The sequence below is a fragment of the Microcaecilia unicolor genome, chromosome 1 (assembly GCF_901765095.1).
Source record: "Microcaecilia unicolor chromosome 1, aMicUni1.1, whole genome shotgun sequence".
NCBI classification, from domain to species: domain Eukaryota; kingdom Metazoa; phylum Chordata; class Amphibia; order Gymnophiona; family Siphonopidae; genus Microcaecilia; species Microcaecilia unicolor.
This window is the reverse complement of record NC_044031.1, coordinates 109,647,695-109,673,859: the sequence shown is the minus strand read 5'-3', so window position 1 is coordinate 109,673,859 and position 26,165 is coordinate 109,647,695. Positions and strand designations below refer to the sequence as shown.

General features: G+C 41.6%; 1 protein-coding gene across 1 annotated transcript in view; it reads right to left on the bottom strand.

The window, feature by feature from the left end:
- Nucleotides 1-26,165, bottom strand: part of C1H10orf67 (chromosome 1 C10orf67 homolog) — a 206,763-nt gene that overhangs the window by 139,588 nt on the left and 41,010 nt on the right. The window contains exon 3 of the mRNA XM_030201660.1: nucleotides 5,228-5,293. Within this exon, the coding sequence (XP_030057520.1) occupies nucleotides 5,228-5,293 (66 nt within the window). The remainder of the gene's footprint in view (nucleotides 1-5,227; nucleotides 5,294-26,165) is intronic.

Here is a 26,165-nt window from a genome sequence, read left to right as displayed (position 1 = left end):
TGACTTTCAGATAAGCCCCTGCCCCAGGAGTGTCTGAAAAAATTCTGGCTGGCCCACATTTGGGGCATACAGGCTAACTAATGTCAACTCCCTCCCCTGGCGCACCCCCTTTAAGGCTAGGCATCGCCACTTGAATCTTTAAACGTCTGCTGTGTAATTAAACTAAAACTCTGATGGATCAATATGGCGACGACTCCAGTTTGTTTACTCTCCTTCCCCTGATGAACCACCACCTCCCCAAAAGGACGACGTTGTCGCACATGGACATCTTTCAGGCGTAGGAGTGTTTCTTGTAAAAGAGTGACATCCTATGGTAATCTCCCCAATTCCTTAAATACCACATTCCACTTCCACGGATTATTCAACCCATTTACATTCCAAGACCCTACCACAACCTGAGCCTCACTACTCTCCCTCCCCCCGAAATCCCCCAACCCTAGATGACAAAGAAGCTTTGCTCCCAGCAAAGTGTTTCCCCTAACCTTAATCCATCTCCCCCACCTTCCCCTCCCCTAGAAACTGCTGATCGCTGCCTTCCCAGATCAGCCATCCCCTGAGGAAGCAATACCCTCCCCAAAAGGTATTCTCCGCCCAACAAAATCCCATTTCCCAGCTCTTCTCAAACCCCAAAACATTCATACTCCATTCACACACTCATATCTCACACCCACTCCCAACCAACCCAACTCCCAAACACCCAAAACAGACAGAACCCATCATAAGAATAGTCCCCAACAAAATTTCTCCTAAAACAAGAAAAAAAAAAACAGGAAAGGGGTGGGGGAGGAACAGGAGAATGGGAGAAGGTTAAAGGAGGAAAAAAGGTGGAAATGGAGAGAAGGGAAAGGGAAAAACAAAGGGCTAGGGAGAAACAGGTCTGTCCACTATTAAACTGCGCTGGAAAAGAAGCATAATTATCTGGTCCAAAAGAATCATAGAAAATGTCAAGTTGCCCCTTCTGCGGTTTTTTTCTTCGACCTACAACCACCTGCCATGTCGAGTCTCCCTGGGGTTCTGGATCCGTAGGGGTCGGTTGCGAAGCTGCTACTAAGTTATCACATCCAAGTGCTCGCAATGCCGCCCAGGCTTCCTCTGCAGTTTTCACTCTCTGGGACTTCCCCTCCACCGTAATCCACACAGCAGATGGAAAAAGCCATATTAAAAAAAAGCGATATTTAAACCCCAAACTTGCAACAACTGTGTGACTTCTCAGAATGAGCGGCGCTTTTGAAGTGTAGTCCGAGAATGATCCTGGAAGACACAAATTTTATAGTTTTCCCAGATAATGCTTGATTGCTGATGTGCTTTAGCCAGGATGCATTCCTTAGTAAGAAAATCAGCAAAGCACGACACTATGTCTTGCGGCACCCCTACACATGAGAGGCCCACGCTACAGTGTGCATGTTGAATATTAAAATCTTCACACTGTTCATTACCCTCAGGGTGTTAACAAACAGTTGCAAAAATAATTAACAACCACTGCACAATCATTAAAAGCCTCAGCCTCCAGGATGCCTTTAAAGCACAAATTGCAGTGCCTTGATCTATTTTCCAGGTCCTTCAACTGGTACTGCAGCTCCTGGACCACTGCGCTTTGTGTAGCTAGGGAACCCTTAAGCGTAGTAATTTCTCCTTGTAGCAAATCTACCAAACCCTCCACTGTCGCTACTCGGGTGCCCAACTCCCAGATTTCAGCTTTGATGTCCTTAAGAGTATCCTGGATGTCTTGGCGATCCCCTGCTATATCTGCTTTTAAATCATGAAACCAGCTCACAATCGCAGACTTTGAAATCCCTGCAGGATCTGCATGGTCCGCTGGTTGATCATCATCTTCCAATTCAGGAAGGATCTGTACAATTTTTTTATCAGGCCCCACTGACTCCAAACATTGTTTGTCTCCCTGGTCTCCGCTGTACCAAAACTTTTCTAAACGTTTCAGAGGCAATATAGCTTCCCCCAACACAGCAATGCAATCTCACTATAAAATAGAAACGAGAATCACTCTTGTATGCAAATGCCCCGATGGAACTAGCAAATTAAGCTGAAATCTAGGTGAGTGATGACACTTCCTCCCGCAATTCTGTTTTATTTCGTCAGTGTTGTAGTACATGTTAAGTTTAACTTCATGGGGTTTCCAATTCAATTTGTGTCAAAATATTTTTATTTCTAATTCATGATTCCTTGTTCTGTATTTGGTGAGGGTCTGTTGGTGTGATAGTAATGGCAGGTGGGGAACTTGGAGGGGAGGTAGGGAGGGCAGGGGGTTGGGGAGGGTGCCCGCCTTTATTTTCTGATCTGGGCCATAGCTTGTCTAACACTGGCCCTGACCCTTGCTATATAGCTGGTGGGGATCCCCAAGCATTCCCAACTGAGAAACTCCTCCAAAAGTGGCCAGAATTCCCTTCTACCAAGTTCTGCAGTCAGCGACAGCATCCTTGAGCCACTGACACCTAAGCATGCATCGGGTGCCAGCATCGGTAACTTAGGACTTTGTAGCTGCCTGCCAAGCTTCGTAAAAGGGAATTCTGGAACCTTTGGAAAAAGTCTTCAGCCGACAGTGAAAATTCTCATTAGCTGGGGTAGGGTGGGCAGAGAAAAGTTTGTCCCACTGTGACATTCACCCCTTTCTACAAGAAATGACATCTTGAATTCCTCCTGGCTACACTTCCTCCCATCCAGGGATGTGCAGTGGAAACTGCAATAGGCTCCTCTTCCCTTTTTACAGGCAGTGACTATTTGGCATTCCCTTCTTCTCAACAGTAGGAATTAGGGAACCTAAACTCTTCTACAAGAGAAGAATTCATAGGACAGTTCTCTTTCAAGTGCTTTCTTTCGCTTCAAAGTCAATCAGCAAGGCTACCCCATTAATTCAGGGTGAATAATCATAAGACATCTATTATTCCATCCCTTTTTCTGAAGCCGCCCCCCCCCCCCCCCCCCGATAACATGTCACAGCTCTGTTACTCTTCTTGCACCACCTGGCGATCTGTCTGGTAAATACTACTTGGCAAACAGGCTTCATGGGATATGCAAATTAACCAATTAGCTTCTGCTAATCACTCTGTAGGAGTTACTCTTCTTTCAACAAACAATTCAGTATACTCTCTTCAACAGAGCCCTCCACTGGGGGACGTGGGTCTCAGTTCCACAACAACCACCACTCCTTGGACAGGACTTTTAATGTCCACTATCACTACACAGTCCTGTCCTCCACACCCTGTTGTTGATATCAGAATCTTACTTCAAGGCTCACAGTATTACCTCCACACTGTGGCCACATCAAAATGCCTCCCCCCCCCCCCCCCCCATTATTCTGGACTTCAGGCAGGTAAGTACCTTGCCTTTCTTTAGGGATCCTCCTTTGGGGTCCATGCCCAGGGGTTTTCAGCCCATCTTTATGGGTCTTTTCCTCTGGTGTCCAGTCATCAGTTACTTGGCATCCTTCATTCTTCTTGGAGGGCTCCTTCCCCTTCTCCTCCTCTTGGGGAAAGGTGTTTTTAAAGGGCTGCTTCCTACCAACCCCCACCCTTCCTGGTCTCCTCCTATATTCTGGAAAAGGTACAGAACCTTCTCTAATGGGCTTGCCTTCTGAAGGGAACTATTCCTACCTTCTGCCTCAGGCCCTCCCCTTTCACCTTAGCACAAGGGTAGCCTCTGCCCCTCCCCAGCTATCTATGTCTGGGCTGTCATTAAGGCAAGGCTCACCTTAGTGGCCTCTACTAAATAACACAAGGGCCTCCACTATTAGCATGCCTTCTAGTGGTCGCTACCCATCTAGGCAGGCTTCTTCCACTCCTCAGTGCCCTCTAGTGCCTCCCTTCAGGTCATTACAGCAGTCTTCCACCATAAGAGTTCCCTCTTGTGGCTAGGTCCTGTTGAGGCATGTCCCATATTTATCACACCTCCCACTTTGGGCTCAGACCCACCCAAAATTGGCTGTCTGGCTACACCACTGGTCCAGCAGAGGGGGAGGCTCCTCAGTTGACTCTCCTGAAGGGGAAATCCTACCTAGTTTGGACCACATGTCCACACACAGTCTGAGGACAAAATGGTTGCCTTTCCCAATGAAATTAGCTCTGCCACTATGAGGAGTCTGGTCCAAAATCTAAAAAAAATTTTTTTAAAACCCCAAGAAAAGAGAAACTATTGCATCTGTTCATCTACATTACCTGCTGGACGCAGAGAAATAGTGGAAGGTTCCTGGCTTCACCACTCCTTATATTGGTGATGTCATCAGGCATTTTAAGTCTCTGCCTCCACCTGCTAGTAAGGGGACATAACCCATAGGTCTGGACTAGTCTTACAGAGTGATAAGTAATCCCCTTCATGCTGATAACTTAACATTTTGGATATCTACTACTACTACTTATCATTTCTACAGTGCTACTTGACTGCGTAGAACTGTACACATTATACTCAGGTACTTTCTCTGTCCCTAGTGGGCTCACAATCTAAGTTTTTTTTTGTATCTGGGGTAATGGAGGGTTAAGTAACTTGCCTAGGGTCATAAGGAGCTGCAGTGGGACTCAAACCCAGTTCCCAGGATCACAGCTCATGCACTAACCATTAGCTACTCCTCCACTCCTAAAAGAGGCAGTAACAGGCTTCCATGGCTGGGAATTGAATCTGAGTCATGGTGGTGAGAAAGCCAGGGACAGCTGTTCTTACTCTGAATTCCTCAGGCATCTTACTGGACTGTGCCCATTTAGAATGGTAGCTCTACGTTTACCGTGGTCCTCTTTTCACTAGGCAAGGCTTCTACCACTATTGTCCAATAGACAGCCTCAATGTTTATGATGCTCACTCCACTTTCTTATCTCTAAGGTGGAGAAGAAAGCCTCAGACATGTGTGCCAGGCACTATTCAGACAGCAGCACTAAATATCCAGATAGAACTCCAACCACTGGCCCTATACAGATAATGGTGATATGAATCTGGATATTGATGAAATAGATAATTTCACGCTCTGTTCTCGCTTTAACCATATACTGCCCCAGATAGCACTAGAATGGTCTATAATAATTTTCAGTGGCGTTATCCAGATAGGTCACTGAATATCAGCAGATGGTCCTGGTCAGTGGCACTTATATAGATAGCAGGCACTGTTATCCAAATAAGTATTTTGGAATTTCAGGTCATATATTTATAACTTATAATGCACTACTACTGTTCGCAACACAATAGTCACAGCATTTTGAAAGTCTCAGTGAGAAAATGTATACTTTACCCTGTTTTCTGCAGCCTGTTTCACTTTTGTAAGGTCATTCGTTATCTTTTCATAAGCTACTGTTAACTAAAACAAAAAGAACAAAACAAAGCACAATATAACTATATATTTATGTTGGAAATCTTATTATAAAGCTCTATCTGAAATGTTTTACATATTACATAATCAACCAACAGGGTGGAGAAATGTTCCAAAGAACAAACGGAAGTCAATAGTCTTCCAAAAGGTTTATTCTCCTTGAAAAAGTCACATAAATCACCTGGACCCGACTCAGTCTATGTTTCGGCTGTAAGCCTTCCTCAGGACCACAGCTATGTTACACACACACACACACACACACACACACATATATATATATATATATATATATATATATATATAACATTTTTACATAGAAAAATGTTGATAAAATGTTTGAAAATATGTCTATTTAAAAAATTAAATACTAATATAGTGATTCAAAAAAAGTAATCATGATATAAAAGAAATGGTGCAAATTGTGTTTGAACAGTTGTGTAAATGTTAGTGTGCTACTATGGCAATATCCTGAACAAAAAGGTAGAAAAAAGATAAATAGAAAAGGAAACAGCAATTATAGAAAAAAACTAAAATAATAAAGGTGATGAAGAAAAAGCGATCCGGTGTGTCTGGAGTAATATATTCTCCAGACACACCGGATCGCTTTTATCAATATTTTTTATATGTAAAATTGTTTTATAGATGTGCTAAATGCGAACTTTTACGGACAGGTGTATAAAAAAGTGCTCTATAATTGAAAAACATGGTATGAAGTCAAAAATGCTAAAGCAAACTGTGAATAAAATACCTCAAGATATGTGACTTTGATGACTTGGGAAGAGTCCAGGTGACTTATGTGACTTTTCAAGGAGAACAACCCTTTTGGAAGACTATTGAATTTTGTTAGTACCTTGGAACATTCCTCCACCCTGTTAGTTGATTGATTGATTGCTGTGGAAGGAATTCCTTTCTCTTTTTCCCTTACATATTACATATAAATATGTCAATATACAGTAATAGGAGTGAATTATTATTTTTTTTTTAAATGACTATCCAGCTTATTTTCAAAAGAGAAAGACGCCCATATTTCGACCCAAATCGGGAGATGGGCGTCCTTCTCCCATGGGCGCCCAAATTGGTATAATCGAAAGCCGATTTTGGGCGTCTTCAACTGCAATCTGTCGCAGAAACGGCCAAAGTTGATGGGGGCATGTTGGAGGCGTGGTGAAGGCAGGACTGGGGCTTGGTTATCGGCTGAGGAGAGATGGGCGTCCTCGGCCGATAATCAAAAAAAGAAAGGCTTTTTTAGCGCGAATTTGGGTCACTTTTTCTCGACCCTTTTTTTTCATGAACAAGTCCCAAAAAAGTGCCCTAAATGACCAGATGACTACTGGAGGGAATCGGGGATGACCACCCCTTACTCCCCCAGTGGTCACTAACCCCCTCCCACCCAAAAAAAACAACTTTAAAAACTTTTTTTTCCAGCCTGTATGCCAGCCTCAAATGTAATACCCAGCTCCATCACAGCAGTATGCAGGTCCCTGGAGCAGTTGTTCATGAGTGCAGTGCACTTCAGGCAGGTGGACCCAAGCCCATCCCCCCCTACCTGTCATACTTGTGGTGGTAAATGCGAGCGCTCCAAACCGCCCCCAAAACCCACTGTACCCGCATCTAGGTGCCCCCTTCAGTCATAAGTGCTATGGTAATGGTGTAGAGTTGTGGGGAGTGGGTTTGGGGGGGAATTTGGGGGGGCTCAGCACCCAAGGGAAGGGAGCTATGGACTTCAGAGGTAGTTAACTTTTTTTTTTAATTGTTAGAAGTGCCCCCTAGGGTGCCCGGTTGGTGTCCTGGCATGTGAGGGGGACTAGTGCACTATGAATCCTAGCCCCTCCCATGACCCAATGCCTTGGATTTGTTCGTTTTTGAGCTGGGCACCTTCGTTTTCCATTATCGCTGAAAAACGAAACCGCCCAGCTGAAATCCGCACAAATCCGATGCATTTGGCTGGCACAAACTGTATTATCAGAAAAATGATGGACGCCCATTTTTTCGAAAATACGGTTTGTCCCGCCCCTTCACATACCCATTCTCAGAGATAGACGCCCATGGAGATGGGCATTCGTGTTCGATTATGCCCCTCCACGGCATTTTAAAAAATAATGCCATGTATATTCATAGTTAATACCAAAAAACTAGAAGTTGAAAAAATCCTCCTCTACTACTTTGGTATTTGTTTTGGGCTTATGCAGAATTTTTCTCCTGCTTTTCCTCTGGATATAGTTGGCGTTCCTATACAGATGGGCAATGGCACTGCCTATATATGCATATGGTAGTCACAGCCACTGCCTATCTGTATAGTGTCAATATTCAGATGCTATATGTTTAAATTTAGAACATCTTTTTTTTTTTGGCCTAAATTAACCTGCTTGGCTATATAAAGAGTGGTTGAATATCATTGCAATCTGAATATAGTTGGGCATTCCACTTTTGACCTGCCCTAACTCTGCCCCAGTACTATCCAGATATGCCACAGCAGTTAGATGCAGTTTCAATGCACTATCCAGATAGTGCTTCTGAAGATCCACACACACAGGGGCTTACACATGTAGTAACAGCTGCTAAGCGACTAAATCATTAAGAATATTGATATGACAGTATTATAAAAAAAGATAGCCAGACTTTCTGGTTCAGATCACAAAGCTGTATGATATGGCATAAGGAATCTGAATTTAGAGGCCCTATGCATTTAAGACTTTTTAGGTATGGGCGTGCCACTTCATTCAACCTTAGGAAAGTAGGAAGGATTGCCACATTGAAGACAGTGGCCTTCTGGCAGGCAAGAGTTTACTTAACTGCTGCACACACCTTCTGTCGAAAGGAGAATCACAAATGTAAATTTTATTTTATTTAACAAGGCATTTTTTACCCTGCTTTTACAATAATCTTGTTCAAGGTAGTACTCAAGCACAATAAATAAATAAATGAATGAATGAATAAAATCAGTTGTCCCAACATAAAATTTCCATACCCCCAAACCAATATCATCCAACTGCCTAAAACATATTTTAGTTGTTCATAATATTTTAGCTGAAGTATCACTGAAAATGGTAATTACTAATTTGTAATCGTATTCCTCCCAATGTAGAATTTTCCATGGATCATGTGATTTTCTATTACACAGGGAGGCACAGAATCATGCAGGAACCTTGATGCAGATCAGTAACTGGAACTAGACTGGAGCATGAACCAGGAAATCATATGATAAAGTAGACACAGACCAGGAACAGGAGCCACAGGATAAACCAAACTAAGAGGAGGAACAGAGATAAGAACAGAGTACAAGACAGGCATAGGAATCAGACATGGGCATCGGGGGGGGGGGGGGGGGGGGGGGGGAGGTGGCACATTAGTATATTTATTTGTATGTACACATCACACCAAGGAAAATACACCAAGGTAAATATACAAGAACAGGAGAACCACTAGAAATGTGAACATACATCTCAGACATATTCATTTTGGTTATTTGAAAAAAGAAAAAAGAAGAGAGACTATAACAAACTGAATATGAAGCTAGAATATGAATATGAAACTCCCTTTTCAAAACAGTGAAGATGCCACATGGATAGAAAATATAGTGCCCCCCTCCCCCGACAGCACTTTTCTTTCTGGGGCCATCCTCGGGCAGCACTTTGTTCTACTGCACCCCCCAGGCAGCGCTTTTTCCCCTTCCCTTGCTCTCCTGAGGCAGCACTTACCCCACAGACATAACTGTCTTCCTCTTAGCCCCCTCCACTGACAGCAATTACCCCCAGAGGCAGTTCAAGATGATCTGCTGCCTGAGGAATGAGGTAGCACCCTCCCCAAGGTATGCAAAAAAGAGGGCCCCCTGAAAGCTCTGGTCAGGTACGAGGGTGAGGAGGTCACCTCAGTCTGAACACTAGTCAGACAGTTGCACCAAGAAAAAAAGAATGCAATTTATATTCCCAAGCTATACAAAACAAAAACAAAACTTTGTCAACATTGGTTATACTCAACAAAAATTGTTTGAGTTAAATTATGTTACCTGGAACTCATTAAAAAAAATACTGACCTTGACTCTACATTGTTACTGACAAACATTCCAATCAAAAAATAGAAAATATTTTCTAACTGTATTGGTCCCAGTCTCTAATGCTTCTTTCCTCTATTCTCTTAACTCGCTGTCTAGGGCCTCCTTGTCCACTTGCCATTTCTTTTCTCTCTTTCTATCATCTTTATTTCCTCCCCTCAAACATTGATTTTTCATGCTCAGCTTTCTATAATTTATTTTGTGCCTCTTAATTTTCATCCCTCCTTCTCATCCTCTAGTCTTCAAGCTCCCTCTTTTTACAGCTTCTGTTTAGCTCTCCATCTCTCCTCCACCCATGTCAAACATATCCCCACTTTTCCCTTCTTCTCCATCTGTCAGGCACCTCTCCTGTCCTCCCTTCCTTTATGTCCAGTCATCTCTCACTGATCTTCCTTTCCACCTTTCTTCCTGTCCAGCATCTTCCCGATCTCTCTTTCTACCATGTCCAACATGTCCCCTAATCTTCCCTTTCATCTTTCCTCTTCTCCAGCATTTCCTCCCTTATCTTCTCTCCCACCTTCCTCCATGTCCAGTATGTCCTTCCATATCCCTTTCCACAATGTCCAGTATGCAACTGATCTCCCCTTTCCACCTTTCTCTCTTGTCCAACATCTCCCTATGATCTTCCATTCCACTTGGCCTCCTCTCCAGCATTTCCCCCATCTACCTTCTTTCCTGTCTAGCATGCTCTCTGATCTTCCATCTTCCTCCATGTCCAGCATGTCTCTCTGATGTCCCCCTTCCATTTTCCTCCCTGTCCAGCATGCTCCCTGATCTCCTCCTTCCACCTTCTCTCTTGCCCAGCATCTTCCACTCCAACTGTCCTCTTCTCCAGTATCTTCCCCAGTCTCCCCTTTCACCTTTCCTTCTCTTCAGCATCTCACTCAGGTTCCCCTTCCACCTAACCTCTCCAGCATCTCCCCTCTGATCTCCCATCCACCTTCCTTCCAGTCAAGCATGTCCCTCAAATCTCCCATCTTTCTCCACGTTCAGCATGTCCCTCTGATGTCCTCTTCCATCTTCCTCTATGTCTAGCCTTCCCCTCCCCCTAATCTCCCTTCCAACTTCCTCCATGTCCAGCAAGTTCCTCCCCTCCCCGATGTCCCCTTCCATCTTCTTCCATGTTCGTCACATCCACCAGTCTTCCTTTTTTGTGCCGCAGTCCGTGGTAGAAACTGAAAATTATATACAGGGCCTGGACCTCCAGCATGTGCTTGGCCACTTTAGTCCCGTCCCCTGTGACACAACTTCTAAGGTCACAGAGGGCAAAATTGGCAGACCACTGAACAGGTGCATGGGTCCCAAGGCCCCATGCTGCCATTTTCTTTATGCCACTGCTATCCTGTTTGGGTAAAGGGGGGAAGGGGGAGGGAAGGAGGTGTTAGCTGCTTGAATCCCAGTTGTGGGGAAGGGGAGGAGGAAAATGCTCTTCTCTTGCTACTTTTGTCCCAGTCGTGGGGGGTGGGTGGAGGGGAAGGTAATCCTCTGCTCACTTCTGTCCTCATGAGGGGGGGCGCTGTGCCTCTCTCCTGCTGCTTGGAAGCACATCAGCAAAATCCTCAGTGGCACACACACCAGTTTAGTAGTACTGGCCTAGGGATAAGATACCATTAAGCAGACTCTGATTCCTCTCCTCCTTCCACATAGGAGATATGGTCAGAAAAAAGGCACTGCAGTGTAAAGGAGAGAAAAGTAGAAAAGAGGCTTGAGGTAAGGGTGAAGGCTAACATACAGCGTTTTGAGGCACTCACCATTCCAGAAAGGAATCAGGCAATCAACTTCCTTTCTTCCTTCTCTCCTGGCTCATGCAACAGGAGCAGCAGCAAGCCCCAGTAAAGGCAAGCAGCAGTGCCAAAATGAAACAACAACCTTTTAGAGGAAAAGAAAACTTGGGGAAGCTGTTGTAGCAGAAGTAAGGCTTCAGCAGTGGCAAGCAGCAAGATAGAGAAACAAATGGGCCAGCAGGAGAACAGGTGTGCATGACAAACAGTTGAATGTACAACATTCTCAATGTGCAACTGTGTAGCTTTCAGCCAACGCCAAACAAAACACCATTCTGCCATTTGATTGGCTGCTTGATGCATGAGTTATTTCCTTCCTCTTCTCATCACAGTAGCTTGTAGATTCCAGTGGCTCCTTTTTATATTGCAGCACTACTTCTCTTCTTCCCGATGCTGCCTGATTACTTGTGCTACCTTTAATCAAGGTAAGAGCAGCTCATTTGGGGACGCAATGCATTCCCCCCCCCCCCCAAACTACACCTATGGAATCAGACTAGTGAAATTAAAATTCTGCTGTGCTGATGCACATATTATCAGCTGTTTGTTCTAGTTCCTTTTTAGTCATTCTTTGTGACACACTGAGGATGATTTTGTAAACCTTTTTTTCTGTTTAGAAAGCTTGTTTTACATGTGGACAGAGCTCTTATAAAATTGCATGTAAATGATAGATGAACAGAAACATTTTGTCTGCTATTATGATGTCAGCATAATACAGTACAAGCTGCGTGTATAATAGCTGTCAATAAATTGCTGGGCATTTTGTGCAGCAGAGGGTAAGAGTGGGAGAGAAAATCGGGGATTGGGACGTGCGAGGACGCCCAAATCAAAACTATTTGGACGTCCCTTTCGATTATGCCCCTCCAGGTCTCTCTCAGCCAATCACAGCGTGTTTAGCTGACAGCTAAACGCGCTGTGATTGGCTGAGAGAGACCTGGCGGGGCATAATCGAAAGGGATGTCCAAATAGTTTTGATTTGGACGTCCTCCTCGCATGTCCCAATCCCCAATTCTCTCCGGCAGTGGTCATTTCGGTTTGGGCACCTTAGTCATAAGAAAAACACGTCCAAGAGAAGGACACCCATCGTAAAATCTGAAGAAAAAACGTCAAAGTGTTCGTCGGGGACATCTTTTTTTTTTGAGTGAAGGACGTCCAAGTGTTAGGCACGTTAAAGAACGTCCCTGACGAGCACTTGGACGTTTTTTTTCTTCTGATTCTTGCGATGGGTGTCCTCCTCTGCATGGGTCCTGCTCACAGCAGCCCCAACGAGAGGTGCAGACATCCCGTTAGGTTTTCCACGGTGCATGGGGTCGGAAACGGTAGTGCATCGCATCGCATTCACATTATAATAGTAATTAGCTCATTTGCATTCTGTTTTCATTAGCTTTTGTGCATGTCCCAGTTTACTACTTGCGTGCTAAACTGGCTAGAACCAGTTTAAAAACCACGTTGCTGGCTCGTTAAGTTTAGTGCATCTGGCCCATAGTTTTAGATCTATTGTGGGAATTCCCTTACTTACTAAATTGTTAGAATCATTAGTTGTTCTGCAATTATCTAAATATATTACTAAACACTCTAGCTATCATTCTACTCAATCTGGGTTTCAATCTCAACATAGTACTGAATCTTTGTTTTTAGTGTTAACCACGATTGTTAAAGAATATTTAAGCAAGGGAAATCATATTATTCTGCTCCAATATGATACCTCGGCAGCTTTTGATTCAGTGCATCATGGATTGTTGAGAAGTAAAATAAGGGGCCCTTTTACAAAGCGGAGGTAAGCTCAATACGGACAGTAGTTCAGGCTTGAGTGTGTGCCATTTCCAGCGTGCCAGAACATTTTTTTCTAGCGTGTTGCTAACCTAGCGGTAACTGGGCATCACCATGCACTGCCCGGTTACCACCAGAGCCCCTACCACCACCTCAGTTAGTGGTGGTGGTAAGTGCTCCACGCTGCATGGCTACACAGTAAGAGTTATTTTGCTGCATGGACATTTGTTGGGAGGCTTTTAACCCGATCGGGAAAAAAGGCCCTTTTTCCCGCAGCTTAGTAAAAGGACCCCTAAGTGAGTTAGGTCTGTTTGGTCCAGTATTGAATTGGTTTAGGAAATTTCAAATGAATAGTTCATATTCTATTTGGCAGGGTAGTGAAATGCAGGAAGGTTGGGTGTCCACTTGTGGGGTGCCTCAGGGCTTACCTTTATTCCCGATGCTGTTTAACCTTTTTATGAGTTCTCTCTTACATATTGATATAGGTGAGAGAGAATGATTGTTTTCTTATGCCAATGATATTTTAATTTTGGTTCCTGTCTGTGCTACTCTGTAAGAAACATCTGTAAACATTTCTTATGCTATTGATATAATTCAGGCATGGGTTGTCGAACATGTGCTTCAATTGAATCAGAGTAATATGAAAGTTTTATGGTTTTCTAATTCTTTAATAGATGTTCCTTCTAATTTAATATTACCTAATGGTATAGTTTTGAATGTTGAAAAAGAATCTAAGGTTTTGGGTGTCATCTTGAATTACTTGTTGAATTTTGAAGCCCAGATTAATCAAATTTGTAAAAAATCTTTTTCAGAATACGTCTATTTAGTCTAATAAGGTCATATTTTCATAAATCTCATTTCGCCCTTTTAGTTCAAATATTGATTTTGTCTAATCTTGACTACTGTAATTCATTGTATGTTGGACTGAGTAGTAAGTTATTAGCTGAATTACAGTTACTACAGAATAGGGCAATATGGTTAATTTTTTTATTGCAGAAAATGATATTGTTTCTGGGTATATGAAAGAATTGCATTGGCTAGTGTCCATTCAAGAATTATGGTCAGACATCTGTACTGCTGATCCAATTTTTTACTTACTGTTTTTATACTTCTGTTTGAATAGTTTGTAATAGTTTGCAACTGAAACATTCAGTATTTAAGAATATTCGGTTTAGGCAGCTTGGTTCAATGGCCATTACTTTATGGAATAATCTACTTACTTTGATTCGTCAAGAAGTAAATTATATACAGTTTCGTAAGAAGTTAAAAACATTTTTATTTGATAAATTTTAGATTGATTTTATGTTTTCTTTTAATATTTAGCATTTCTCACCTGTGAATTCTGAATTATAAACTGCCTAGAAACTTTTGTTGGGATCAGTGCGGTCTATAAATCATAGATTAGATTAATCAGATTACTAGATCCCTGTGATGTAAAAATGACTAAAGATTTTAAACTCTGGGCAAGTCACTTAACCCTCCATTGCCCCATGTAAGCCGCATTGAGCCTGCCATGAGTGGGAAAGCGCGGGGTACAAATGTACCAAAAAAAAAAACCTTGAGCTTTTGGGTTTTATTAGGCTTCCTGTGAATTTGAAGAAGGCCATCTGGAAGGGGGACATATTTGATAGAATGTGTTGCACTAGTTATCACCCGATTACAAATAAGTCTCTTTTGGAAAAGGTTGTCATAGCCTGGTTGTCCTCTTTTATCAGAATTATCAGTCAGCACGGAAACTGTGTTGGTTGTTTTGTCCAATACATTGATGTTTTCTTTGTCCAGAAAGATAAAAGCTTTGCTTGGTATATAACTTAATGCATCATGCTCTATTGAGCTCCTAGTCATTGACAGTATATAAAAATTGGTTGTTATTATCATTATCCTTGATCCACTTGATCCATACTCCCTATCCTTGATCCACTACACACTCACCACCCCTCTCACAGACACCAACATCATACCCACAATACATAACTTCCATAGAGAGTACACACAACAACCAAAATAGCAGAAAACCCCCAATACGAGGACAAAACCAACACAAAGGACAGAAAAATCATGACAAATCCTCACCACAAGAGAATAGACAAATAATAAAAATCAGCACTATAGCAAACAACAGACCCCTACCAAAAAAATAAAGTGGGATACACAAACGCTAGGTCAGCAGTCAATAAAACAACAATAATAGCAGACTGGATCACACCAGACAATCTTGACCTACTACTTTTTACCGAAACCTGGATCCACAATCAAAAGGACCCCATAATCCTAGATCTATGTCCCCCAGGATACAAAATCACTCACTGGACAAGAAATGGAAAAAGAGGCGGAGGCATAGCACTAATCCATAGATCCCACCTCAATGTAGAAATCGTAGCTGAGTCTATAACGTCCGAAATTGAGATCACCTCAGTCAGAATTTACCACCCAACCTTGCTCAATCACCTAAACTGTGTACTGTTTTACAGACCACCAGGAAACTGGTATAACTGCCAATCACACTTCATGGACTTTATATCAAACAACTGTGTATCTAATTCCAACCTACTTATAATAGGTGATATAAACCTACACCTAGAAGACCCCAAATCTACCAATGCACGTGAATGCATGGAATTCCTCCAATTATGGGGTCTAAACTGGCCGCAGATGCAAGCAACACATATCAAAGGCCAAGTAGACTCTGTAAAATTTTGGCAACAGATATACAACAGTGAAAGAAGAGCACAAATAGACTCGATACACTGTCTCCTAAACTGGAATAACAGATGCAGAAGCATATTAGATGAAATAGCACCACTACAAACAAGAACCTCCCGCAGACACAACTCGATACCATGGTACAACAAAGAATTGAAAAAACTAAAAATACAAACCAGGAGGCTGGAACGAGCATGGACAAAAATGAAAGATGCACACATGCTCAAAGAATGGAAACAAATGCAACGTAAATACAAATATGCAATAAGACAAACTAAAAGGTCCTATTATAAAACCAAGATAGGACTAGACTACAAAGACACGCATAAACTATATCAACTTGTGAATAAATTACTAGACACCACATCGGTCACCAAAACTAACACAGACACACCATCTGCAGACAACCTCGCCAAATACTTCGAAGAATAAATTACAAACCTATGATCTACATTACCTCAGAATTCCATTGACATCGATAAATTCATGGACTGTATGGACCCAATCCCAGATGAATACCCAGCATATCGAATCTGGATAAACTTCGCTGTCCTCAAGAATGAAATCTTAGCCCAAGCGATCAACAGGTTCGCTAAATCATTCATGGCGAGGCCCCGATCTACATGGCAGACCTCATAGACTTACCAACCAGAAATACAAATAGGTCAGCACGCACATTCCTAAATCTCCACTACCCAAGCTGCAAAGGACTAAAATACAAATCAACATATGCATCCAGCTTCTCCTATATAAGCACACAAATATGGAATGCACTACCAAACATCACAAAAACAATGCATAACCTAGCAACCTTTCTGAAATCATTAAAGACCAATCTGCTCAAGAAGGCTTACCACAACGATCCAACCTAAACACTCAAACCCTGCAACACAACGAAACCTGTACCAGAACAGAACAGAACACTTAATTCTCCCTCCTCAACTACCTTACGACACCCTGTTACTCATTAACTTTAACACAATTTACTACTCTGTATTTCTGACACTGGAATTGGCGTTCGCCATCACAGTACTACAGTATGTAAGCCACATTGAGCCTGCAAATAGGTAGGAAAATGTGGAATACAAATGTAGCCCGACTTTGAATCTTGAGTCTGACTGTTCAAATGACTTCTTTACTGCCGCTTCAGCAGTGCGGTTAAATTGGGTGTTCGTTTTCCCCTGAAGAAGCCCCTCCGTTGAAACGGGTCTGTTGGGCAGGGAACCCCATTTCCGAAGCTGCATTGAGCTAAGTGGTTCTTTCATTGTCCTCTAAGTTTTGTGACTCACAGTGGATACAGCATACCTCTTAAAAATATTTATAACAAATACATGTCCACTTGAAGGGAGGAGGTGGGCCTGAGACCAATGATTGATTTATGGGGACACTCTAACATGAGTATTGTCAGCAATCGTGCTGTAATTTCACCCGTCTGAGGTCTCTTCCCTCCTTCCATACATTGTTTCACACCCCACACTCTGTAAGATTAGACCCGCAACTTATAGCTTTGTTGGATACAAATGCAACAAATAAATAAATAAATCCCACTGTAAACTGGACGCATGCCACAGCTACCTAATAAAATCTGCCCCTCATCGCTTCATATCAGACCTCACATCACAATTAAATTACATGCTACAACATGGAATCTTCCCCAAGGACAAAGGCAACATACTATTAACCCCAATACCTAAAGACCCAAAGAAAAAAGCAAGCAAAATCACTAACTACCGCCCAGTCGCATCCATCCCCCTGACAGTCAAACTATTGGAAAGCATGGTAAACAAGCAACTTACTGAATACTTAAACAAATTCTCAATACTACACGAATCCCAATCAGGATTCCGCTCCAACCACAGCACCATAACAGTAATAATCACCCTCCTAACCAAATTCAAACAAGAAATTGCAACAGGTAAAAGTGTACTACTACTACAATTCGATATGTCAAGTGCGTTTGATATGGTAAACCATAAAATAATACTAAACATCCTAGAATACTTTGGGATCAGTGGAAAGGTACTCAGTTGGATTAAGGGCTTCCTAACCACAAGAACATACCAAGTGATATCCATTTCAAATATCTCACCACCATGGAAATCAGAATGCGGAGTACCCCAAGGCTCATCATTATTGCCAACCCTCTTTAACCCAATGATGACCCCACTAGCCAAATCCCTGTCCAACCAAGGCCTCAACCCATACATCTACGCAGACGATGTTACGATTTACATCCCGTTTAAACACGATCTAACAGAAATCACAAACAAAATCAAACTCAGCCTTCAAATCATGAACTCATGGGCAGATGCATTTCAAATAAAACTCAATGCAGAAAAAAACACACTGTCTCATACTCTCATCACAATACAATACGAACAAACCAACTGGTATAAACATCCAGACTATACTCTACCTGTCTCAGACAGCCTGAAAATACTCGGAGTAACCATCGACCGAAACCTAACACTAGAAAGCCAGGGGGAAAATACGGCAAAGAAAATGTTCCACGAATAAAACCTTTCTTCCCGAGAGAAATATTCCGCATATTGGTACAATCACTGGTGCTAAGTCACCTAGACTACTGCAATGCAATCTATGCCAGATGCAAAGAACAAATTAAGAGGAAACTTCAAACTGCCCAAAACACCGCAGCCAGACTCATATTTGGAAAAACAAAATGAAAGTGCTAAACCCCTACGTGAAAAACTACATTGGCTCCCAATCAAAGAACGAATTGCGTTCAAAATCTGCACCCTGGTCCACAAAATTATCCACGGAGAGACTCTGACCTACATGGCAGACCTAGTAGATCTACCAACCAGAAACTCAAAAAGTTCAGCACACACGTACCTAAACCTCCACTACCCAAGCTGCAAAGGACTAAAATACAAATCAACATACGTAACCAGCTTCTCCTATATAAGCACAGAACTATGGAATGCATTACCAAACGTCTTGAAATCAATGCATGACATAACAATCTTTCGGAAATAATTAAAGACCAATTTATTCAAGAAGGCATACCATAACGATCCAACCTAAATACCCAAATCTTCTACCAAACTAGGACACTTAATTTCTCCTTTTAACCACTTAATTCATTCTGTAACTCATGTACTTTAAAACAACTACCACTCTGTATTTCTCATACTGGAATTGGCATTCACCATCACAGTACTATGTAAGCCACATTGAACCTGCAAATAGGTGGGAAAATGTGGGATACAAATGCAACAAATAATAATAATTATAATGATTATTATTATTGATTATTATTGTTGTTATTGGAGAGATGCCAAACTGTGGAGTTGGGGAGTATGGTCCTAGCATTTCATTTTTTCTGCAGGGAAAGTGGTTTCATTTGAGGGGTAAATGATGAATTGGCATGTGCACAAACAATGGAGGTAGGAGTGCCAAAGGTTTCTGCGCTGTCCCCTTTGTTGTTTTAATATCTTTCTTTGTTCACTGGGGGCTCTGGTCAGAGTTTTGGTTTTAGTGTCATCTGTATACTGATGATATACAGCTTGTAGACCCTTTGGAGGGGGACAGGTGGCAGCTATTGAGAACTGATCATCAATGCCTCCATTCTTTTGCCAATTGGTATTGTAGGAGTGGCCTAAAACTGAACAGTGTGGAAACAGAGGTGTTGCAGATAAGGAGATAGTGTTACACAGTGCAGCTGAGAATTGAGGGAGTTGTTTATACTCCAGAGGATAATGTCTAATCTCTTGGGATTGATTTAACAATAGATTTTTGGATTAGGACATGTCCTTCGGATAATGCTTTAGGTGTATACGTTACAATTAGTATGAGGTCTGTGACCCTATATAGATACTAAGGCTTTGTAGATTGTGACTCAGGCATTAGTCCTTTCATATTTAGATTACTATAATATTTTGCTGCTAGGAACACCCAGCAGACATTAAACCACCCCCCCCAAACAACTTCAAATAGTACAGAATACATTGGAAAGGATGATTTTGAGTAAATTGAGGACAGTGAGGGCTTCTCCCTTACCAGGGTAAAGTTTATGCTTTTAGTGTTTATCAAATAGGTTGTAGAGATATTATCCAAGTCATAAGTTGAGATCAACTGAGGAATGTTTGCTGGTGGTCCCTAATATTAAGGTGGTGCAGTGTATGTTTAGAAGACTCAGATGTTCTCAGTTCTAGTCCCTATTTGGAGGAATGATATGTCTAGGGAGGCTTGACTGGAACAGAGTCAAGGCACTTTTTGTAACTTAATAACATGGTTTTTCTCCATATTGTGAGGACTGTGGGTGCTCAAAGAAACACAGGATGGAGGCAACTTGGGGGTGTTATGTGACAGAGGGGGTTTTGTGAAGTCTGAGATTTTGTTTTTATGTTTACAATTTCATTATGTATGTTTTGAAACTGCTTAGAATGGATTGGCTTCCGTATTTGCAGTATATAAGCTTTTTAAATAAATACATAAAACTTTATATTCAGGTAACATCATCCTCAGATTTCTTTGTACAGTCCTCAAGAAGGGAACATAGCTCTTGAAAGCTGGTTAGCAAAAGCAAATAAACCAAAAATGATACAACTGTGCATACATCTTTCTGGTAATAAAAAAAAATAATTTTCCAACACAACTTTTGACCATAGTTAGTACACAAAAGTTATTTAAACTCTCATTCAACAGTTGCTTTCTTTCCCAGTAAAGTCCCCTTACCTTACCTCATTCCTCATAAGAATGTATTTTTCAAGTTCCTATTCAAGCCTCTCTAGATGAGGCTGACCTAACCACACAATTATAAGTGATAGACTATTGTACATCATGATTTGAACTCTGTACTGGCCTTCTCATATACTGGCAGAACATGGCTCCCTGTAAACTACTACTACTACTTAACATTTCTAGAGCACTACTAGGGTTACGCAGTGCTGTACAGATTAACATAAATTGACATAAAGACAGTCCCTGCTCCAAGGAGCTTACAATCTAAAGGGCGAAATGTCAAGTAGGGGCAGTCCAGGTTTCCTGAATAGAGGTATGATGGTTAGGTGCCGAAGGCGACATTGAAGAGGTGGGTTTTGAGCAAGGCTTTGAAGATGGGCAGGGAGGGGGCCTGATGTATGGACTCAGGGAGATTATTCCAGGCATGGGAATAATAATAATAATAAACATAATGGAGAAATCAAATATAATTCAAGGGTGCATAGTTGCTGACTTGCCTAGGAAAACATAGATAGCTTTGATTCCTTCTCATTAAGAGTCTTATTCAAATTCCTAAATGAACAGTCCTTCGATATTTTCATGGAATGTAGTTTGTATGCATTCACCTATTAAAAGGGAAAATGGTTTAACAGCACTGAAAAAAAGGAGGTACTAAAATTGCTTTTCTCTAGGAAGCACATTTAGAAGACAAAGAGCATGAACAACTCCAAAGAATGGAAGGGCAATAATTTTACACCTCATTTAACTCCAGAAAAAGAGGTGTTATAATTCTAGTATACAAAGACTTTTTCTTTCAAGTAAAAAAAAAAAGGTCCATTAAGAATGATCAAAGATGATGCAATATAATTACATAGATTGTACCAATAACCAAGTTTTTGTAACATATACACCCAAGCACTTAGAATTATTTCTTCCTCTCTAACATTGTAAAGCATTTTTTCAGATTCAGCAGAAGTATATTTTTAGGGGAGATTCTAATATTTGTTTTCATTTGCACACAGCTTTAGGGGGTCCTATTTTTTAATTATTTAACTCTTTATAATTATACAATGATCATTCAAGGAACCCTGAACACAGAATAAACAAAAGCAAACATACAATCCACATCATTCCAGATATATCAAACTGGTAGAGATCTAAGCAGGAAATACTATGAAATATGGGGAAAGGAAGGGATCTTGGATTTAGTGCATGCCCTTTTTTGTAGTAGTAGTAGTAGTTCTAGGTGAGTCCCTAGAGGGTTTACAATCTATGTTTGTACCTGAAGCAATGGAGGGTTAGCTAACTTGCCCAAGAATCACAAAATGCTTCCCTGGTTCTCAGCCCACTGCTGTAACCAAGAAAGAAAAAAAATTACCATATTAAAGATTCCAAGTAAAGAGAAAAAGCAGAGCACAGTATTAACCAACCAACCTTCCCACCTCTGAGGTAACCATAGCCACATTAGAAACACAAACTGTCACAATAATATCCTTGAGAGAGAGAGAGAGAGAGAGAGAGAGAGAGAGAGAGAGAGAGAGAGAGAGAAATATAGTTAGATAGATAGATAGATAGATAGATAGATAGATAGATAGATAGATCTAACATATTTGCAAGGAAATCTCAAAATGAAACTGCTCCTAAAATAAGATCTCCTGCTTCATGGCAAGAAATACATTATGCTGCATTTGCATTGGCCTAGATAAATTAGAAAAATCATAACTTTATGGCCCCAAAACAGCTTGTGCAAACATTTGAAATAGAAATATCGATACACAACTTCAATCTGACTCATATTAATCAATCTGCTTTTTGATAGAACTTCCACCAACCCAGTCTAGACTGTCTACTGTGAAGTCCTTAACACCATTAGATTAACGGATCTCTAGCCGAGCACATAATGAGATATAAAAAATCCTTAGCCATAGGAGCAATAGTCTTTGTAGATACCTTCAGGATTTCCTGAAAATTTCTTTTCAGAATATCTATTGGCCAAATTAAAGGAAAATGGAGAAAGTTAACAAATCAGAGACTGAACCTCTTATTTTGATTCTCCAATGTTTACTATTTTATGTATACTCTTTTCATCAGTGTCAAATTACAAGCTTTAATCTCTATCACATGCTTTTCCAGAAAGTCCAGTCTTGAACCCTGCTTCTCAGTGAAGCCTGCAATCCCTCAAACTGTTTATCACTTTTGACAGTATGACACTGCTCCAATTAAAAGACAGCAACCCAGAGAACTTCTTACATTACCACCGAGGATCTGACTAAGCCCCTTTGCCTACCACACTGTATTCTGACTTATATACTACGTACGCTCATATAAAGCCAAAGATTAGGCCCACGTCCCCCTGGAATTGACTCCAGCACAAAAACAAAAAAAACTGCAAAGATGCCCCTTGCAAGCATGCAGCACAAATTCCATCTCAATCTAAAATAGCTGCCCATAGGGTCTTGCTGCACAGGTTACTTCTGAGTTATGATGGGGCAATCTGGTGCTCAGGACTCAGCTCCACTGGCACAAGTCGTCCCTGGACAATATACCATTGCAGCTGTCGGGGGTCCAGAAGCATCGGTAGTCATATGAACAAGCTGTAGATTCAAGCCAACCTCAGAGATCTAACATTGGGTCTTCCCCTTCCATTTACCCATATTGTCAATCAGGGGACAGCGGCTTCAAACGTCAGGAACCCTCCAAAACATTGAGCTTGCAATACCATTTAGATCCTTGGGCGGTCCTATTATAAGGATCAGAAGGGCAACATATACAAGTTTTAAATAAATAAAAAAATAAAGTTTCTGGTGTGGAATTAAACAGGTTTAATCTATTTCTCACAAAATCAATATACTATGAGGGGCATAATCGAAAGGGGCGCCCAAGGTTTCCTGAGGACATCCTTGCAGGACGTCCTGGTGAAGGGGCAGGGAAACTCGTATTATTGAAACAAGATGGGCGTTTATCTTTTGTTTCGATAATATGGTCGGGGACACCCAAATCACGAAATTTGGGTCGACCTTAGAGATGGTCAACCCCAATTTTCGGCGATAATGGAAACTGAGGACGCCCATCTCAGAAATGACCAAATCCAAGCCATTTGGTCATGGGAGGAGCCAGCATTCGTAGTGCACTGAGGACTGGGTTGAGAACCCCCTGCTCTAAAATGACTTCCTTAATTTATTTACTCTGTTCCCAGGGCTTTGCTCACATTCAGAATTTTTTAGTTCCACTCATGTTCTCTTCCACAAAAAACTTGGGCAGTATGTCATTAGTATATTTCCCTGTTCTAACAACTGATAGTTCTTATGATTTCTACTTTGTTTTCTTGTACCTTATCACATATTTCTCCTCATAAATCTAACAGTTCCATCTCTGCTTTTTCGCTTTTCACTGCTGCTTGTTGGTCTGTGTACTGTGGCTTTGTCCTCATGCTGCTGCACTAGAGGTTAATGTTCAATCCCCTCGTAGGATTAGTCACTGAGTCCCTGCCCATACAACCTTGGTCCAGTCAAGCTTATCTTGTGCTCATAAGTACATATATAAGTACATAAGTAATGCCATACTGGGAAAAGACCAAGGGTCCATCGAGCCCAGCATCCTGTCCACGACAGCGGCCAATCCAGGCCAAGGGCACCTGGCAAGCTTCCCAAACGTACAAACATTCTGTACATGTTATTCCTGGAATTTTGGATTTTTCCAAGTCCGTTTAGTAGCGGTTTATGGACTTGTCCTTTAGGAAAACCGTCCAACCCCTTTTTAAACTCTGCTAAGCTAACCGCCTTCACCACTTTCTCCGGCAACGAATTCCAGAGTTTAATTACACGTTGGGTGAAGAAAAATTTTCTCCGATTTGTTTTAAATTTACTACACTGTAGTTTCATCGCATGCCCCCTAGTCCTAGTATTTTTGGAAAGCGTGAACAGAAGCTTCACATCCACCTGTTCCACTCCACTCATTATTTTATATACCTCTATCATGTCTCCCCTCAGCCGTCTCTTCTCCAAGCTGTATAGCCCTAGCCTCCTTAGTCTTTCTTCATAGGGAAGTCGTCCCATCCCCGCTATCATTTTAGTCGCCCTTCGCTGCACCTTTTCCAATTCTACTATATCTTTCTTGAGATGCGGCGACCAGAATTGAACACAATACTCAAGGTGCGGTCGCACCATGGAGCGATACAACGGCATTATAACATCCTCACACCTGTTTTCCATACCTTTCCTAATAATACCCAGCATTCTATTCGCTTTCTTAGCCGCAGCAGCACACTGAGCAGAAGGTTTCAGTGTGTTATCGACGACGACACCCAGATCCCTTTCTTGGTCCGTAACTCCTAATGTGGAACCTTGCATGACGTAGCTATAATTCGGGTTCTTTTTTCCCACATGCATCACCTTGCACTTGCTCACATTAAACATCATCTGCCATTTAGCCGCCCAGTCTCCCAGTCTCGTAAGGTCCTCTTGTAATTTTTCACAATCCTGTCGCGAGTTAACGACTTTGAATAACTTTGTGTCATCAGCAAATTTAATTACCTCGCTAGTTACTCCCATCTCTAAATCATTTATAAATATATTAAAAAGCAGCGGTCCTAGCACGGACCCCTGAGGAACCCCACTAACTACCCTTCTCCATTGTGAATACTGCCCATTTAACCCCACTCTCTGTTTCCTATCCTTCAACCAGTTGCGAGGCAAGGGACTTCCTTCTCCAGACGCAATTTAATCGCCTTATCTTCATTTAGTTCGGTCTCCATCTCCTACTTCCCTATTCCTATTGGATACATAAATGCTGATATTATTAGGGACTGGTTGGTGGAGAAACAATTTGGGTTGTTGCTGGTTTCTGAAATGTGGTTTCGTTAAACAGAAGATCCTTTACTCAATGCTTTATGTCCCCTGGGGTTACATGATCCTTCATCAAACTAGAGCTAAACAGAGAGGGGATGGAATTGCCATCATTTATAAGGCCTTCTTCAAGGTAGAACTATTATCCCAACTGAACTCTTCTGCTCTTGATCAACAAATTCAGCGATCCTGCATTGCTGGAGCCCATATGCCTTGTTCTATTCTATCGCCCTCCAGGAAGCTGGTCTGCCTCGGAAATCTATTTTACTGAATTCCTGTCAAATATTTGTGTTAAATATGCTAATGTTTTATTAGTAGGTGATATTAACTAGCATCTTGATAACCCTAGGGAAGTCAAGACAAAGAGCTTACTTGATTTTCTTGCCCCCTGGTGATTTCTTCTGCCTCATTCTCAGTCCTCCCACATTAGGGGTCATCTGCTGGCTTATATGGAGAATTTCTACTTGGGAAATCCATCCTAGGATTCTTCTTTTAAATCGAGAGGCTGAACTGACCCTGTAAAATTCTGGTCTGGAATCGTTGATAGTCCACAATCTCTAGATGTAGATAGCAAGGATTTCTTGTGTAAGTGGGATGAGTTATGTACTTCTACCCTGGATAGTATAGCTCCCATCAAAGATTTGCCCAAACTCACCCATAGGGTATCTCCTTGGTACATCAGGATATTCTCCACCTAAAGAGGCAGTGTAGAAAATTAGAGAGGAAATGGTTCAGACATAAATCTGATGAGAATAAAATGCTTTGGAGGAAAGCTATTACGGATTATAAGAAAAAGACTGTAGAAGCTAAAACCCTCTAGTATAAACAACAAATTGGTCACAACCACTTAAACACCCATAAGCTCTTTAACCTTATTAATAAACTTGTATCGACTGAAAACTTAACATCAGTAACTGTAGCCATTCCCTCTGCTAATCAATTAGCTACATATTTCAAAATAAAACTAACATTAGAGGGGCTGTGTTGCAACTTAAGGTGTTCAGTCTTGCTTCAAGCAGTCTAGTCTGAAT